This window comes from Malus domestica, chromosome 16 (genome assembly GCF_042453785.1).
Source record: "Malus domestica chromosome 16, GDT2T_hap1".
NCBI classification, from domain to species: domain Eukaryota; kingdom Viridiplantae; phylum Streptophyta; class Magnoliopsida; order Rosales; family Rosaceae; genus Malus; species Malus domestica.
Window position 1 is genome coordinate 19,388,102 of NC_091676.1, and position 17,747 is coordinate 19,405,848.

The 17,747-nt window shown below is 38.3% G+C and overlaps 2 protein-coding genes and 2 long non-coding RNA genes across 4 annotated transcripts; 1 reads left to right on the forward strand and 3 right to left on the reverse strand.

The window, feature by feature from the left end:
* Positions 1-241: 241 nt before the first annotated feature.
* LOC139192829 (uncharacterized) lies at positions 242-681 on the forward strand. The gene is made up of 2 exons (XR_011577261.1): positions 242-380; positions 457-681. It is a non-coding gene; the product is annotated as an uncharacterized lncRNA (long non-coding RNA).
* A 2,929-nt stretch (positions 682-3,610) lies between these two features.
* Positions 3,611-6,126, reverse strand: LOC103425736 (protein PSK SIMULATOR 3-like). The gene has a single exon (XM_008363832.4). It carries the CDS (start codon positions 5,740-5,742, stop codon positions 3,934-3,936), a length of 1,809 nt encoding a protein of 602 aa, XP_008362054.3. The 5' UTR covers positions 5,743-6,126; the 3' UTR covers positions 3,611-3,933.
* A 2,988-nt stretch (positions 6,127-9,114) lies between these two features.
* Positions 9,115-9,948, reverse strand: LOC139193040 (uncharacterized). The gene has a single exon (XM_070815999.1). It carries the CDS (start codon positions 9,946-9,948, stop codon positions 9,115-9,117), a length of 834 nt encoding a protein of 277 aa, XP_070672100.1.
* Positions 9,949-14,880: 4,932 nt separating this feature from the next.
* LOC139192865 (uncharacterized) lies at positions 14,881-16,885 on the reverse strand. The gene is made up of 4 exons (XR_011577356.1): positions 16,512-16,885; positions 16,217-16,339; positions 15,555-16,116; positions 14,881-15,434 (listed from the first exon to the last, which is right to left on the reverse strand). It is a non-coding gene; the product is annotated as an uncharacterized lncRNA (long non-coding RNA).
* Between the last annotated feature and the right edge of the window lie 862 nt (positions 16,886-17,747).

A 17,747-nucleotide genomic window follows, 5' to 3' on the forward strand; every position in this document is an offset into this window, starting at 1 on the left:
TATTTATAATATTAATAATCTCAATCATAAATCTGAAGTTCTATGAATAGATCACAAGGTGAAATGAACAATAACTCTTCATTCATTGAATAGCCAAGTTGTTTCCTTATTTTTTGGGCCTAATTCCTTATTTTTGGGGCAGAGCCACCATTTTCCTCATCTTCCTCTCTCTCTCTCTCTCTCTCTCTCCAACTACCATTTTCTCTTCACCAACTCTTTTGTTCATCTGCCTTCCCTCATCCCTCATGATTTCTCTCCCCAATCTCCTCCTATTAAATAATACGTACAAGTTTTAAATACACAAAACCTTCTTTGGCTCTGATTAGGGTTCGATCTTTGATCTGGAAAGCATGGATTCGATTGAAGAAAGTCTTCAATAGGTCCTATTCATTACCCATAACTCTTTTTTCATCTTCCCTTTCCTTTGTTCTCATTCTCCCTCTTAATCTTCCTCAGAATCATTGCAGCAGCAAATTCACCGCCGCCACCGCTGATACGATGTTAAGAGAGAGGGATCAAATGTTGTATTTTAAGCTTTGCTAGCCACTACTTACTCTCTCCTCTTCACTAGATTTAGCGAGGAACTGTTCACAATACTAAGTTTTTCGTTAGAATAAGAACAACCAGTCCGTTGGACTGTTTTTGTGAGTTTTGCTAAATATTCGGTTAAAATAGCCAAAACCCCTCTTTTAGACGGCACACTTCTACTTCATTATTATGAACTTTTATTAATCTTGCACTCAAACAACAAAACTATTTATGAGAGTTTGAAGGGTTGTAATAATCTAAACGACAATGTAATCTTTATCTAAGAATAAAGAATGCAGTCACAAGCGTTTATGTATTCTTTCGCATTTTTCAACTTATACATTAATTATTATGAATTTTTATTTATTTTGAACTCCTCCTAAAAACACTATTCATGAGGATTTGTAGTGTTCTAAAAATTTAAATGACGATGCACCCATCGTCAAAGCTTACAAAATACGATCACGAGCGTTTGCATATTTTTTTCACACTTGTAAATGAATTGTTATGAATTTTTTATTGTGCTTTGGAGATTAAGAACTATGGCTATTGTAGTAATTAGAACATGTTTTTTAGTAGTTTAAAATTATCATACTGCTACTTAGTATTACGACCAAAATAGTTTTTTTCTTCACCTATAAGTGAAAGAGGTCCTAGATTTCTTTCTCGTCAAATGCGAATTTAAACTAAATTATTATGGATAATCCAATATGAGGCTTAGCCCATAAAAAAATTATGAAACTAACTTTTTTCTCAAGGGCTTGAAACATGTTACCACGTGCATACTCATTAATAATGGACTCTTTATAGGTGACCCAATAATGACTCGATTAGTTATCATGTTGACTCAAAATCCGTTATTATCCTGTCATGTTAACAATCATGTAAGAAATTGTCAGGGACAAGGATTGTCTGCCCTCCCACTTCTCGTGCCCTCCTATTTTGTGTAGTCACGGTTAAACCACGTCAATATTTATATTGTTTTTTTTATAGAGATAATAAAACAAAAATGAATAGTAATATAAAATGTTGACGTGGCTTAACCGTGATCACATAAACAGGAAGATATAGGAGGGCACCGAAAATAGAAGGGCAGACAATCCTTGTCCAATTGTCAAATCCAATTATTATTGTAACTGTCAGATATAATATGATGTAAGAAGTGAAACCCCATTAATATTATTAAAGGCTCTTTCAATAGGACAGTCAATGCCCTCTTCTACCTCCTACAACATCCTACCACCAGTTTAATGCCACATGATCCTGCCTGCCCAGCAAGCGAACCCTAGTTGGATGGGAACTGGATACTCTCTTGATTCTCTTTGTGAAGATTTCCAAAATTTATTAATTATATTCGTTTATTGTACATTATGTGGTTAGTTTTCGTCAAATACTATTTGTATTCAATTTTAAATAAAAAAATTTAAAATAATTTATGACCGTATGGTAATACGATGAACATACATAATTATAGATTTTTGGAATCTTCACAAAGAGGATTCAGAAATTATCCTTATTCGGTGGATGGAGCTGTAAATACACATTGATTATTCGACCCTGACACAATCCTTCCCAATTTTAAACCTTTTCTAATTTACTTTGTTTTTCTGGTTATTAATTCAAATAATCCAGCCCAATCTCATCACAGATACCTAGTTTTATTTACCCATTTAACACTCCAAAAAAGGATATGAAAGAGATGAAAGTAAAACTGTTACAAATTTTACCATTTGTTTGTATTGCTGTGATTTGAAAAAAAAAAAAATTGTTTCTGTTGTGCTGTAAGAATAAGCTCATTTCTGCTACTTCACGTTTTCAGCTTTTTTTCACCCAAAACTGTGAAAATAAACTGTTTTTAAGTGTTTACCAAACACCTTTTTGAACTCAGCTTTTTTTTATACCCACTTTTTATAAAAGCACTTAGTACCAAACCAATACTAAATCTTTAATGCATATATGCAAGGGAACTTTAACAAAAAGCACCCGGTACTGTTCACTTTAACGAAAAATCACATTTTTACACTAAAAAGTCAATCATGGTACTATTCACTTTACCCTTTATTTTGTCCTTATCGTTAAAACTCAAAATTTTCAAGCCCTTTTCATTAGTTTTCCTTATATGCAAAGCTCATCTGCATATAAGGATCCAGGTCAATAAACTGCCAGTTTAATTATGTCAAACACAACAGTAAAAATTCGAAGTACTGTTAATGTTCAATATTTAGAAATGTAGTGACCATGCTCAAAATTTAAACGTTTGTGTTTACTAGGAAGGAGAGAAATCATGGATCAAGGAAGGAATAATATGTATTAGAAAGCACTGAGGAAGTTGGTAATTGAAACAAAACGCAGACAATCAAATCTTCAACGCAGGAAAAACACTAAAAAGATTACTGGAACCTGTAGCGGCACGACATCCTGGATCTGTATGGGACAATCCCTACTCCCAGTAATTTAACATGAGTTCAATCCATTGCTCGAAAACAACAGATACCAAGAAATCTTAACTCCTTACAAATGTTAGCTGTATAACTATAAAACCAGACAACTACAAAGAGAGCATTGCATCAGCCAACATGAAATGATATCTTCCTTAAACGAGAATCTAAGATGGCATATGGACGATCCCCTCAAACACTACAGTTTATGTGTTTGCATCCTCATCATGTCCATAAAATCTTTAGCCAGTGTACAAAAGAAACTTGAACCTTAAACTTAGGAGTGCTTCAGACCCAACGACATCATCACAAGTTTTCCTATAGGACTTGCTCTCGCCGTCCACTCTCTCACACACGCACACAGAGGTCTGCAGAAGCAACATTTTGGATTCACAGGAAGTTCCTTACTATCGTAAAGCTTTTATTTGCTATCGTTCATCTTTTGCCACATAGCACATAATCTAGCATAACTGAGTGGGAACATGACAAATATATTCTACAAGGAAACATTGTGCGTCTGCGGGTAATTCTTGGCACAAAAATATCAGTTTAGAGGCCATGACTACTAACAATCGTGACGAGAGAGTGCATGAGTGAACCCTTAGTGATTGAGAGATTAAAATTAGCCAGAATAACACAATAACTTGCAGGAAAAGTGCATAGAGACTTCCATATCAAAGAGGAACTACTAACTTTACACAAATATATGTACAATTCTACAACAAAAGACACTAATTCTATTCATAAATAATTAGAATTATGTACTTCACAAGTCAAAGCTTCCCATACCTTGCACAAAATACAACAATCAAGTCTTGAGCAGACAAAGTCTTCAGTGTGAATTGCGAAAAGTTGATATATTCACATCCTGTTGAACTATCATCTATTGTGTTTATCAAGTGATTGGAACCAAGATGAATTCCTTATCACCGCCACCATCTTCACGATTTCAAAACCAATAACGTAGTCAATCAACACATGAAGCTCCGCATTGCATTTGCCACTCCATGCAGTCTTCAAAATCAAAACTACTTGCACAATCCAGTAATGCATTTTGCTGATGCTCGTAACGGCATATATAGTTCAACCCAACAAGTAGCTTACAAATAGCTGCCTCCGTCTTCTCTCGATCAGCAAAATACAATGTCTGAAGCAGAAGAACATTTGTCCGCGTAAAAATCTGTGTTTGCTCAAAATTTCGCTCACTCTGCCATCTGATCATGTTGTGCGCCAATGGGGCGAGCCACCTCAAAATCCCGTCAAGGGTCTCCTTCCAATCATGCGCAAGAGGCGCATCATATATGGCCATATTCTTGGCATAGGACTTGAGATTAGTCCTCAGACCCATCCTTAAACTCGTTGGTAACATATGATACAAATCGTCCCTCGCTTCCTCGCCTACTAGATAAGGATATCGAAGCAACTTCTCTATAACAATTATGACATTTGCGTAATGTAAAGCTAGAGCAGAGCCCCCCACAGTAGAAGGAGGAGTATAAACCATTAACTTACTCTTGGGACCAAACCGTGCACCACCATTCGCGCCGCTACACTTGGATATAAGTTGAACATTCATTTGTGCTCGATTAAAACAACCTGAATGGTACGGATACTCTCTCTTCAAACCACCATTTACAACACTGCAGCCCGAAATTTGGCTACTCCTGTCATCATAATTACCAGCACCACCATAATCATCATAATCGTCATCAACTGTACCGCTCACTCTTAGGCAGTCCATGAAAATCCTCCCGGGGCTTGCTCCACACAGAAAATTCAAATCCTCAGTTCGAAACGCTGCCAATTCTCCTCTCCTCGAATCAAACTGAGGCTTAAAGGATGACCCCTTTTTCAACACCACGGCTTTCTCAACTGGACCCGAATGCAACCCATTTTTCCTACTAGCAACCATCTTCAATGGCTCAGAAGCCACCTGAGAAACCCTCCTCACATCAGTCTGACCGGACACCGGAGGAGGTGAAGCTCCACCAATCATCCCAACACGGTCCTTGCACAAAACAGAGTCTCCAAAAACAGCCTGAATTGTGGCGAAAATCGTACAGACCGTCCTGGCCAGCAATTCCACAACTTTATCATACGTTTGGTTCCAAAGAGAGACATCCTTGAGATGCTTGACATCCTGCTTCTGACAAACGAGCTTCTGCTCAAAAGCCATTTTGCTCTCCTCGTGCTGATTGTTCTGAAACTTCTTGGTGGCTTGTTCCAACTCATTCAAAACCTCCATTTCGCTGTACAAATTCGAAGTTGCACTCACATACCTCTCCATTTTTCTCACCATGCCCTCCATGTCTTTTACCAAAAACCCCAACTCCTTCACATCGATAACCCCATTAACGAGGTCGGCATAGACATGCTCGAACCCCTGCAGAGCCGGCTCGACGCACCGCTTCCCGAGCCTCCCCACGACGGCAGCGACCCCGTTCAGCTCCTCCAGTTTCTCCGCCATGGCGAGCTCGAGAAGATAGGCCTCGTCGGCGGAGACCAGGTTGAGCACTCCCTCGGACTTCAAGATCTCGTTTTTGAGCTTCGAGATCTCGGAGTCGGTGAGGGACTTGTGGAGGTGGACCGTCTTGGACATGACATTGGCGACCTCGAAGGAGAGAATGCCGACGGTCTGCTTCTGAGTTTTGGCGGCGGCGGCGGCGGGTTGGGATTTGGGGACTGATGATTTCTTCGAAGGATGCAGAAGAAGAGCGTGCTTGAGATTGGAGCTTACCTGGTTACCCATCTTCATAATCCAAGGCTCTGCAACCATTGCTGCGAAGATCCGGAGCTCAAAGCAACTGGGTCGGGCCACAACTCCGGGAGAAACCCGCTTTCATGCGTGAAATCTGGGTACCCTTTTGAGCTTGCGGGCTATGGCGGTGATTGCAAGGTCAGATTTTAGCGGCGAAAGCTGGAAGAGAGGAAGGAAAGCAGAGAGGAGTTGGAGTGTTTTGGGCGTGCGGAGCAATTGATTGGAGGGAAATGAGAGTGAGGGAATCAAATGAAGCAGTGGTTTGTTGAAGGCAGCGTTTGGGAGACGCTTATTGTTTTTGTTGCAGAATTGCAATTGGTAGGTTTTTGAAGTGGTGGAAATTTTCAAAGCATTTCAAGGTGGATCTGACTCTGACTTTCTGCAGTTTTTTGGGTTTTGAATTTGTTTGTACCTTCCGTTTTATTCTGGAAAATTTACTTAGATATTCAAAACCATCTCTAATTGTCGCTTACTAGTAGTTTAGTAATATTCATTTTACTTGTGTGTTAGAAGTTTTATATTCGATTCTAGGTAAAAACAAATTTGAATCATATTATTACTAACTTATTATGAAATCAAGATCACCCCTCTCTATAGTATCATTTGGTAAAAAAACAAATCTTCTTTTACCTCTCTGCACAGCTTTTTTTTTATGCCCTTTTTTTTTTTTTTTTGAAGCGAATGGTTTTGTTAGATTAAATATTAAATTAGTCATCAATGAGGTTCGAACTCACACCGTCATGCAAGTGCTTAACTTCTTTCCACAAATGTGGTAAGGGGTCATTTACATTTTTTATGTCTAGTTTTAAATCAAGTAATATCAAGTCTATGCATCGTGGTCAATTTTAGCATTTAATTGAAAGTTTTTTTTTTTATTTTGTAAATCAATTTTGTGTGGACATTTGAATTTAAGTAATGTTAGAGATACTAAATTTTTTAAATTAAATGACAAATCAAATGACGTGTCACCAATAAGAAACAAGTACGTTAACCAGCACTTAATTAATAATTCAATCATCTACAATCACATCATTTAGTTTGCAAATTAAATTTAAAAATTTTGATCTCCCATATCATCCTTTGAATTTAGAATCTCCTTTAACCTTGAAAAGAAAGATAATGTTTGGCTAATAGTTTATTTGTCTATTATTGGTCAAACAAACAAATTCTAAGTAACGTGGCATGTACATGTTACTTGTCATGTTAGATGTTACTTGTCACGTTAGATGGTACACTAATATAATGCAAAATATTTATGTAGCATTTTTCATACAATAAAATGAATCCAAGTCAAACACTAATGATTTGAGCAAGTTTACATTTTCTAGGTTTCATATTGAATTATTAGATATCGTTTGGTATGCAGACGGGACGGGACGGAACGGAGAGGGAACAAAGATGCCCATCAGATGGAAACAAAGAGGAAGAAGAAGGAGACAGAGAGGTTATAATTTTGTGTTCCACAGATGTGGAACGAGTCATTCCAGAGGGTAAGATGGAACGAAAATTCACACAAAATTCGGCCCGTGGAATATAGCGCATTCCACCCGTTTTAGCGCACCAAACGTGGGACGGAACGTCTCGTCCCACTCCGTTCCATTCCGTCCCACGTACCAAACAGAACCTTAAGGAACAATAAGGGAGGCGATTTTGACTTGAAATTTCTTTTGAGCCAGAGAAAGAAGCAACTAACCCATTACCACCACCGCCCAGTAGGTTCTCTGACTTCATATTCAAGTATTCATATTTTACATATTTGTAAAATAAAATTATTGATGGAATTTTAACGGAAAAATCTTATTGATGTGCAATTTTATTGATAAATTTGGCTAAAAAGCCTTCATCAAATGGTTGGCAAACTGGCTTGCAATTTGCATGTGCATCTTCTAGATAGATTCCAATGAGCTCAACTGTCAAATTTCCCTAATATGTTGGATCCTCTAATTTTGGTGGAGACCTGGAGAATTTAAGAACAAAAGCTTATATTAATGGAGAAATTGGCTTATATTAATGGAGAAATTGGTTAAAAAGTAGGGCATGAATGGTAGTGGGTCCAGTTCTTTGGTGATGATTTATGAATATATCTACTTTTTAGCTTGCAAGTTTGGTGTTTAGCTACAATTTAATTGAGATTTAGGTATTAGTATTACCTGCTCCTCTAGTAATCTTTTAGATTGGCACAGCTGAGCTACTTGGCCTTAATTAACAAGTGTAGAAAGGCAGACATAATCACATTTGCTATAACATATTCGAAGAAAGTTGAGATTCCATCATAAAATTAATTGGCAATTGAGGAGTAGTTCAACCTCTTATAAGCCCTTACAAAGTTTATTCTTTCACCGACGTGAGACTCTTTTACTTTCACATTCTCATACATCGTTTCACATATGGCGAATTTTCAAGTCAAACACGTGAACAACACTTATTGGGTAGCGTGGAACATGTGTGGCCGTTGGGCTTCACACGTGAGTCAACCGAACCTGATACCATGAAGAAAGTTAAGGTCCTACCATAAAATCAGTTAGCAATATAAGAAGTAATCAAACCTCTTATAAACTTTTACAAGGTTTTATCTTTCTTTCACCGATGTGAGAGTCTTTTACCTTCATAGCCTTATGATATGTTTTTTCCTTATGCAGTCGAGTTCGACACTTCTTTTGTCGTAATTTTTTATTAGTCCATTTCTTTTTTCATAATTTTGATTAGTCCAAATTAAAAATTACTTAAAAAATTATGAAACAAATTTAGGGTGAGATGGAACTTCTCCATGCATACTCACACTCAGTGAACTCATTATTCATTTCCTATGATCCTATCATTATGTCGTGTTTACCAATACAATCTTTATTAATTTAACCTATTTGCAAAAAGGAGGAAATTATGTGCTACGTAAAATGAAACACAAAAATATAGGAGATGATTTTCACGTACATTTTTAAATTTATGATTATCAGACGAAATATATGAAACAAAAATAACTGACATAATTTAACAGGGATTTGTAAGAAAAGGAAAGAGCGTACGCTTATCATTTTTTTTCCCACACAATATATATAAGGCCCTTTATGCAAATGGATCTCCATTTTTTGGAAAAAATACGGATTAGGTGTGGGGTCTACTCTACATCGAACTTCAACAATCCAAACTGTTGATTTTGTAAGTCTCGATTCATAGATCATCCTTACACAAATTCAATCAATCCAAAACTATTTGGCTATTTGATTTTTTTTTTTTTTTTGGAAATAAAACCAAGGCCGAAGCCAAAACAGCAGGAGAGCCAACGAATGGTGAACACCAAACAGGCACAAAGATAAAAGACGATGGAAGGGGATACAAACAAGCAGACACTACAACCAGGTTGAGTGTCTCCCCAACCACCGCAACCACAACTCAAGGCGGACAAGGAAGACCATCCTTATTCAAAACGTGCACCAACGAAGATGGGGGTCTATCAACCCAAACCCGATCACACATCTCCGGGCAGCCAACCGATGCAAGATAGTTCGCCGAAGAATTGGCTGATCTTGGAACCCAAGACCAGCGATAGAACTGGAAAGCTTCACTCAACTGCTTGACCCGTGCCAAGATAGGAAAAGCCTCCCAACTGCCAGAATCCAAATCGCCAGAAAGACAAGAAATGGATTCACGAGAATCAGTCTCCAAAATGACTGAGCAACAACCCAATTCACAGCCACGCAATAACACACAAGCTTCAGCCGCAGCAACATTGGGGGACAAGATAGCATACCTCGCAGCCGCCACAAAACTCCCCCCCTCCGTATGCAGGACCACCCCAGCAAAACCCGATTTAGACACCTTAGACCAGCTAGCATCTACATTGATTTTAATGAAAGGAGATGTTGGAGGGATCCACCGAGGAACCAAAATCTGCCTAGCTGGAACCACCAGTCTCCCAATCTGCAAAAAACCCCCTGCCTCCCAGTAAGACCCGACAGCAAAGGCAACTTCCCGCAAGACGGACATAGGATTAATGGGGACTTGATTGAAAACAAAGTTGCATCGAGCTTTCCAAATACTCCAACAAGTGAAAGCAACATATGATTGAACCCATTTCATTTCAGCCGAATACCCCAGAGAAAGAGTGAACACAGCCTGCAACCAACTCGCCCACGAAGTAATACCCTCCCTAGCCACCCGATAGTTAAGAGCACCACCAAACCAAATAGCTACTACCCACGGACACAGGAGAAATAAATGCTCCATAGATTCATCCTAGCAAAGACAAATGGGACACACTGGGGAAGGGGATGATCGCCGACGGAAGAGCACCGCTCTAGTGGGCAGGGCCTGATGCAAGGATAACCAAAAGAAATGACGGAGTTTATGAGGCCCTCTCAAATTCCATACCATGCGCCATAACTGCCTCGGAACTAAGCGAGCACCAAGCTGGCGTTGATCCCGGAACCCAACAGACCTAGACTGCAGCCAGTGGTAGCCCGATCGAACTGAATACCGCCCATTCTTACTCACATCCCAAACTAGACGATCTTTCCGACAAAGATCACCAAGGGGGTAATACTGATAGCATGTTGCTCCACATCCGATAGAAACTCCTGCAAAAAACTAATATCCCACGAATGAGTCTCCGGTCGAATAAGAGACTGAACCCGCAAGCTAGGAGTAACCGCAACCTCCCCAAGCGGTACCGGATGCCCCACAGGTAAAGATGGGAGCCAGCGGTCCACCCAAACACGCACATCCGCACCACTCATGATTTGCCAATGAGAACCATTCCATAAAACCTCTCTACCAACCAGAATACTACTCCAAGCCCAGGAAGCCCTCCCACCTTTTTTGGCATCCCAAAATGAACAGTACGGAAAATAACGAGCCTTAAGAACTCGGGCCCAAAGGGAATTCGGTTCAGTGATCAACCGCCAACACTGCTTAGCCAACAAAGCGTCATTAAATTCACCGAAATTCCGAAAACCCAAACCTCCCATCATCTTCGGAAGACCAAGAACAGCCTTAGAAACCCAATGTGTCTTCCTCCTGTCCCCAAGACTACCCCACCAGAAACCAGCCACCAAAGCATCCAACTCCTGACAGACAATTGCGGGAAATTTAAAAATGTGCATCGGGTAGGCAGGGATAGCTTGAACCATAGCCTTGATCAAGACTTCTTTCCCAGCTCGGGATAAAGTACACTGTTTCCAACCTTGCAACTTACCCAGAATTTTGCCTTTAATATAGGCAAGACCACGTTTTTTGGACCGCCCCCAAATAGCTGGAACGCCTAAATAAGTGCCAGGATTAGCAACCGCAGGAATGCCAAGAACAGTAACCAACTCATTGGAAACTAGCATGGGAATATTCGCCCCAAAGTAGACACTCAATTTTTGCAAATTAACTTGCTGACCAGAAGCCTCACAGTACCTCCCAAGAATGTCCACCAGGTTCCGACAATTTTTAGCATCGGCCTTTAGAAAAAGAAGAGTATCATCCGCGAAAAACATATGAGAAATGACAGGCCCCGATGCTCCAATCTTCACTCCGTCCAACATTTGCGAATCCACCACCTCTTGTAGTAGAGAAGAAAGGACCTCTCCAACCATCAGGAACAGATATAGGGAAAGAGGATCCCCCTGCCGGAGACCCCTAGAAGGAGTAAATTGCTTGCCGGGTTGTCCATTAAGGAGGACAGCAAACTGCACCGAAGACACACACCTCATAATTAGATGCCTCCAGTCACTGCAAAATCCCATCCTAGCCATAATAGCATCAAGGAAGTCCCATTCCACGCGATCATAGGCTTTCTGCATATCCAGTTTAATACCCATCTCAAACTTATCTATTTGGCTATTTGATTATCAAGATAAAATTTTCATTGTTTCTTTTATAACAAAATATTCGTTAATTTTGTTTAACCCAATTAGATGTCTTATATATTTTTTTTGATTTGGCTAATATTTTGCAAGGATAATTTATGAGGTGCAGCATGAAAAATAGACGGTTTAGATCGTTAAAGTTCGATATCATGTAGACCCCACAACTAATCACCATTTTTATAAAATAAAAAAATAGGAATCCCTTCTTTTAAAGGTTTTCTCTCTCTCTCTCTCTCTCTCTCTCTCTCTCTCTCTCTCCACACACACACACACACACATATTTAAGGGTGTGATATCCACACACCCCTTTTTACTTCTCCCACACTTTTTTTGGTTTTCGGTCGTCAGATCGAATGAATTAAAGAAGATCAACGGATATAAACTAATAAGAGGTGTGTGAGAAGTAAAAAGAGGTGTGTGGATAGCACACCCCTATATTTATGTATGTATGTATATATCCTATGCCCTCTCTCTCTCTCTCTCTCTCTACACACACATGTAACAGATTGCTTAAGGGGAGGGATCCCCATTTTTTCAAAAAAATGGGGAGCCTTCTCTTGACCATTGGATGAAATGGGTGGTTGAGATTAAATAGATAATATAATCTTTCTTTTTCCTTTTTCTTTTCTAGTTTTTGCCTCTTCCTTGCAATTTGTGACACAAACACACATCATCTCCCACGAACAGAGCTTCGCCGCAGCCAAATCACAGGCCATCGCGAATAACCTTGGAGATTTCAGAGATTTTAGGTATGGGTCTCCTCTTCATTCACTATTTTAGATGATTAATTTTGAATTTGGGTTGAACAATTGGGGTTTATATTTTTCAAATTCTAAACACAAAAAGCTATTGCGTTCTGATTCAGGATGTCCAAATTTCTATTTGCAGACAAACAGGGAAACAAATCCAAAGCGTGATTCGCTCAGCTTATAAGGTTGAAAGACAAGTAGCAAGTATGCAAAACTGTTTTTGACTCTAGAGTTTGATAACATTAAGCATGTAAAAGGGGAGGCGAATGAGACATTTTGCTTCTGTTGCTTGAACATTGGTTTTTCATTCTATAAGGTTTGAAAGATATCCTTGGAGAGCTTCCCAGAAGAGAAGCAGCTGTGTTTTGGTCACAAGTGAGTTAGTCGATCATACTATTGCACTTACTTATTTCAAGTTTTGTTGATGCTTTTTATTATTCTTTTTGGTGTGGATGTTTGATTGTGCTAATGTTCGTGTTCAAGTTATCGAAGCTAATGAGATGGCTATTGAAGTTACAAGAACTAATGAAATGCCTATTCAAGTTATGGAAGCTATGGAAGCTAATGAGATGACTATTGAAGTTACGGGAACTGATGAAATGCCTGTTCAAGTTATGGAAGCTAATGAAATGCAAGTTCCAATGGAAAATCAATCAGAAATTGTAGTTGGTATTTGTTTTTTCAATCCTCAAGTAATAGATGAGTTCAAGCCTACCATAGGTCAACGTTTCGAAACATTATACGAAATGCTTGAATTTTACAACAACTATGCAAGGGAGGCTGGGTTTAGTGTCTGAATGCATTCAAGTAAGAAAAATAAGGATGGTGAGATCACGAGAAAAGAGTTTATGTGCAACAAAGAGGGAAGTAATACAAAAGAATGGATTGGTGACGAACAAAAGCATCGTGGATTAACCAAAGAGGGTTGTAAAGCAAGATTGATAGTTGTGATATCTAAACTTGGTGGGTATGCAATCACTATATTTGACGAGGGTCATAATCATCAAATGACATCCCCACAAAGACGCCATTTGCTAAAGTCTCATCGCAAGGTTACCAAGTGTCATAAAATATTAGTTGATCAGCTAAACATGGCAAACATACCTCCACATAAACAATTTGACATTCTTGGATTACAGGTAGGTGGAATTGAAAAGGTTGGTTGTACACAGGGAGATTTATATAACTATCAAAGAAAGGTGTGAAACAAAATGAAGGGGCATGATGGAAATATATTGCATGATCATTTTTTACTAGAGCAAGAAAGAAATTTTGAATTCACATTCAAGATTCAAGCAGATGAAGAACACAAGATTACTCAATGTTTTTTTGCCGATGCAAGTTCTAGGCAAGCATACAAGTTTTATGGTGATTTGGTCATTTTTTACACTACATACAACACCAATCATATAGTATGATATTTGCCCCGTTTATAGGTGTAAATAATCATGGTCAAACAATCATTTTTGTTGGTGCCTTTCTAAGTGATGAGACGATAGATTCATTCGTTTGGTTATTTATAGAATTTTTTAATGCCATGCCAGGTGATGCTGCAAAAATGATTATTACTGATTAAGATCCGGCAATGACAAAAGCCATTCTTTACTGTTTTCCAAACACGTTTCACAAATTCTGTATGTGGCATATTTTGGATAAGTTCTCGAGCAAGCTTCTTGCGATGAAATACAGAGATCATTATTTAGATTTCAAAGCATGTATTTGGGAGTCAAAGACTAGAGATGAGTTTGATGTGAAATGGATGGCCATTGTTTCAAAAAATGGATTATTTGGTAATGGCTGGTTGCAATCGATATATAGGATTCGATCTACTTGGGTTCCAACCTATGTGAATCATGTTTTTTCTGCAAATTGCTCAACTAGTCAGAGAGCTAAGAGTGGACATTCATTTCTAAAGAAATATGTTTCCAAGAACAACTCCTTCATCGAGTTTATGGTTAAATATAATAGGGCATTGTTACACCAACGCCATTCGGAGTTGAACGCAGATCATATTGATTTGAACGAGAGGCCAAAACTCAAATGCCCTATTAAGATGGATGCTCAAATGGCCAATATTTATACACGTAGCTCTTACCGTGATTTTCAAGAGCAATTGTGGGAAAGTCACAGCTATAATATTGAGCTTACAAGCAAAAATGATACTTGCAGAATGTTTAAAGTTTTGCCCATTGATGATGAAAAGCGTAGAGTTCGTGAAATTTTGTATGAAAAATCTAGGGATTTTACATCATGTAACTACAAACAAATTGATAGTTCAAGAATCCCATGCAGCCATTTTTGGCATATTTGCATAAAATACGTCAATTTCAGATATTACCAAATGAATACATTTTGAAGAGATGGACTAAATATGCAAAATCTTTGGTTACGGTTTCTAATGTGGAGATATTTGTCGACAAACCCATACTTGAAAGGGGTGGTAAATTATTCCAACAATATTTAGAGGAATTGGCCATGAACTTGAAAGAATTCACATATTTTGTATGACTTTATTTAGAAATTTATATTTCAATGATAAAGAACAATAGCATACCAACTTTGGAGGCAACATGGAAGACATCGAATGCCTTTTTTTATTTCATGAATATCAATCCAATTCTTTTGTAATGCTTCTCATATACAGTGAAAAACAATAACACATTACAAAATGCCGATAAATAACTTTGGAGTCAACATGGAAGACATCTGCAACTTCTTTTTCATATTGCTGCTTGCTAATAATTGCTAAAGCTTGAGTTTTGCAACTTCCTTTTCAAACTCTGCTTGTTGGTTGCTGCTCATCTACTCAACAACTCGAATAGGAAATTCATGATATGAGTAAGGCTTCCTTTTGTAAACCAAGATATGATAGGGGCAGTTCATCGGTCGAAAGCTGATAAAGTTTATCCTCAACATTCATTTGATCATACATATTCTCCTTGTAGTGATCCAGATGACCACTTATCTACCAAAGGTTCACCTTTGCAACATGTGGAGTATACAACATATCGTAACCACATTCTATGTGGATCTTTTTCCACAAATCTTCCATTACATGCCTCACAATAGCACCCCTTGGATGCGAGAACACTAAACCCCCACCAGCATCATTCTGTGAAAATTCAACAATGAAAATGTTAAATGCAAGAATCCTCATAATTACAAATAATGGGATTGTTAACTGATAAATATACGTAAACAGCAGAAAGAGATTCAGGGCAATTCTGAGTACCTGTATAGAAAATAGGTCAGGAACTTGACTAAGGCTCCTATGATCTTGACGTTTGGCTTCCTCTTTGAAATGAATAAATTCCTTCAATTAATCTTCACTCTCCCATGCAGTGCCATAGATCCTTTGCAGCATCAGTTTCTTTTCATCTCCTCTTCAGCAGGCACAAGCAATAGACTCAAGTTCGATAGATTTTCTGTTAATAACTCATTTTTAAAGAGCACCAACAACATTGTTTTCCCTGAGCACACCCCCGCCCTCTTTTTTGTATTCCTTTAAATTTCCATCTTAAGACTCGACACAAACACTGTACATTTCACTTGTGTAGCTAATAAAAATATCATTTACGCACAGTTCCTGCACATTAAATCATCACCTTCCATACTATATTAAGCCTGAAAATAGTGAAACCCTTACCAATATGATATATGGTAATAGGATCTTCTTTAATACTATCCAAATTTTCCAATTTGTATGATTCTTTTATAGCAGTTATTCTTTTGTGAGCTTCATCTCTTGAAACTTCTTCTCTTATGAGTGGTAAGTTTCTACCAATGATGCAATCCTACAAATCATAAAAGAAATGCTCATGAATAGTTTTCAATAGTTTCATGGTTCCAAAACTTTGATACAAACATGATAACTTATACATAAATTCCACTTACCATCTCCTTGATTCTCTTCAACTCTTTGTCCGTCAAAGGCTCCATATCAAAGTCATAATAGAACCCATTTTCTATCCAAGGACCAATTGTCACTTTTGCATCCGGGAAGAGCTGGTCTTTACCCTAAAACCCGAAGGAAAACCACCAAATTTATGGACCCATTTGAAACTAGAACCATCCCGAATCAAAACGCAATAGGTTTTTGCGTTTAGAATTTGAAAAATATAAACCCCAATTATTCAACCCAAATTCCAAATTAATCACCTAAAATCGTGAATGAGGAAGAGACTCATACCTGAAATCTCAAAGGTTAGAGGCGATGGCATGTGATTTGGCTGGCACCAAGCTCTGTTCGTGGGAGATAGCTTAAGCGTTTATGTCGCAAGCGAAAGGAGAGAACCAGAAAAAACCCTAATTGTTCAACCTAAATTCGAAATTAGTCATCTAAAATAGTGAAAGAGGAGGAGACCCATACCATAAATCTCTGAAATCTCAAAGGTTATTCACGATGGCCTGTGATTTGGCTGGTGTGAAGCTCTGTTTATGGGAGATGATGTGCGTCTGTGTCGCAAATCGCAAGGAAGAGGCGGGAACCAGAAAACACAAAGGAAAACGAAAGATTATATCAGCTATTTAATCTCAACCACCCATTTCATCCAATGGTCAGGAGAAGGCTCCCCATTTTTTTGAAAAAATGGGGATCCCACCGCTTAAGCAATCTGTATATTTATGTATGTATGTATATATCCTCTGTCCTTTTCAAACACATAGGCTTGTAGCTGGCACTACGTGACTTCTGATTTGGATTTAGATTGTTTACTAATTATGTGGAAAAAGATGTCTATGAACGAAAACTTGACGGCAGTGATGAAGGGCATCTGTCAAAAGTTGATCATATTATTTTGGCTTTCTACTTTCTGGGAGAATTTAGCACGTTACTAACTGTACACTTGCGTGCAATAATAGAGTTAAATTTTTGTCGCAATGAAAACATAAAGAAAATCTTCATACATTGTCTCCAAGACAAAATGCACTTGGTACATATTATTTTTAATATGTTACATGTAACATATTCTTTATGTCAATGCAAAACCCTAAATTCCTTGTGAACAAATACAAAACGAACATGGGTCGTCTCCTCTGTCTCAATTCTTTTGGGATCAATATTAGAATTGAATGAAAAGGAAACAACAACAACAACAACAACAAAAGAGAACTTACCAGATGTTTGGGTTAATATTTAATATTGGGCTTTATGATAATGAGGCCCAAGGACACCAAAGCAAATGGAAGCTTGCCCAAAGCCCAGTCGGTAGACGTGAAGCAAATTGAAGCCATTTCAGCTATTTTGCCTATGATTGAAATGTGATGGATGATAGAGACCAACTCACCACCAGCCAAAAAGTACTTTCTAATGGCATGACAAGTAAATAGATGATGACACATTGCCCTCTAAAAGCCATAACCAGAAGCAAAGCCAAGATAATCAGGCCAAATTGTCTATAAAATGAGAAAGGGACACCAGAGACAA

Coding starts and splice junctions, on each gene's coding strand:
- LOC103425736 (XM_008363832.4), bottom strand. CDS start 5,742: ATGGTTGCAGAGCCTTGGATTATGAAGATGGGTAACCAGGTAAGCTCC.
- LOC139193040 (XM_070815999.1), bottom strand. CDS start 9,948: ATGGAGCATTTATTTCTCCTGTGTCCGTGGGTAGTAGCTATTTGGTTT.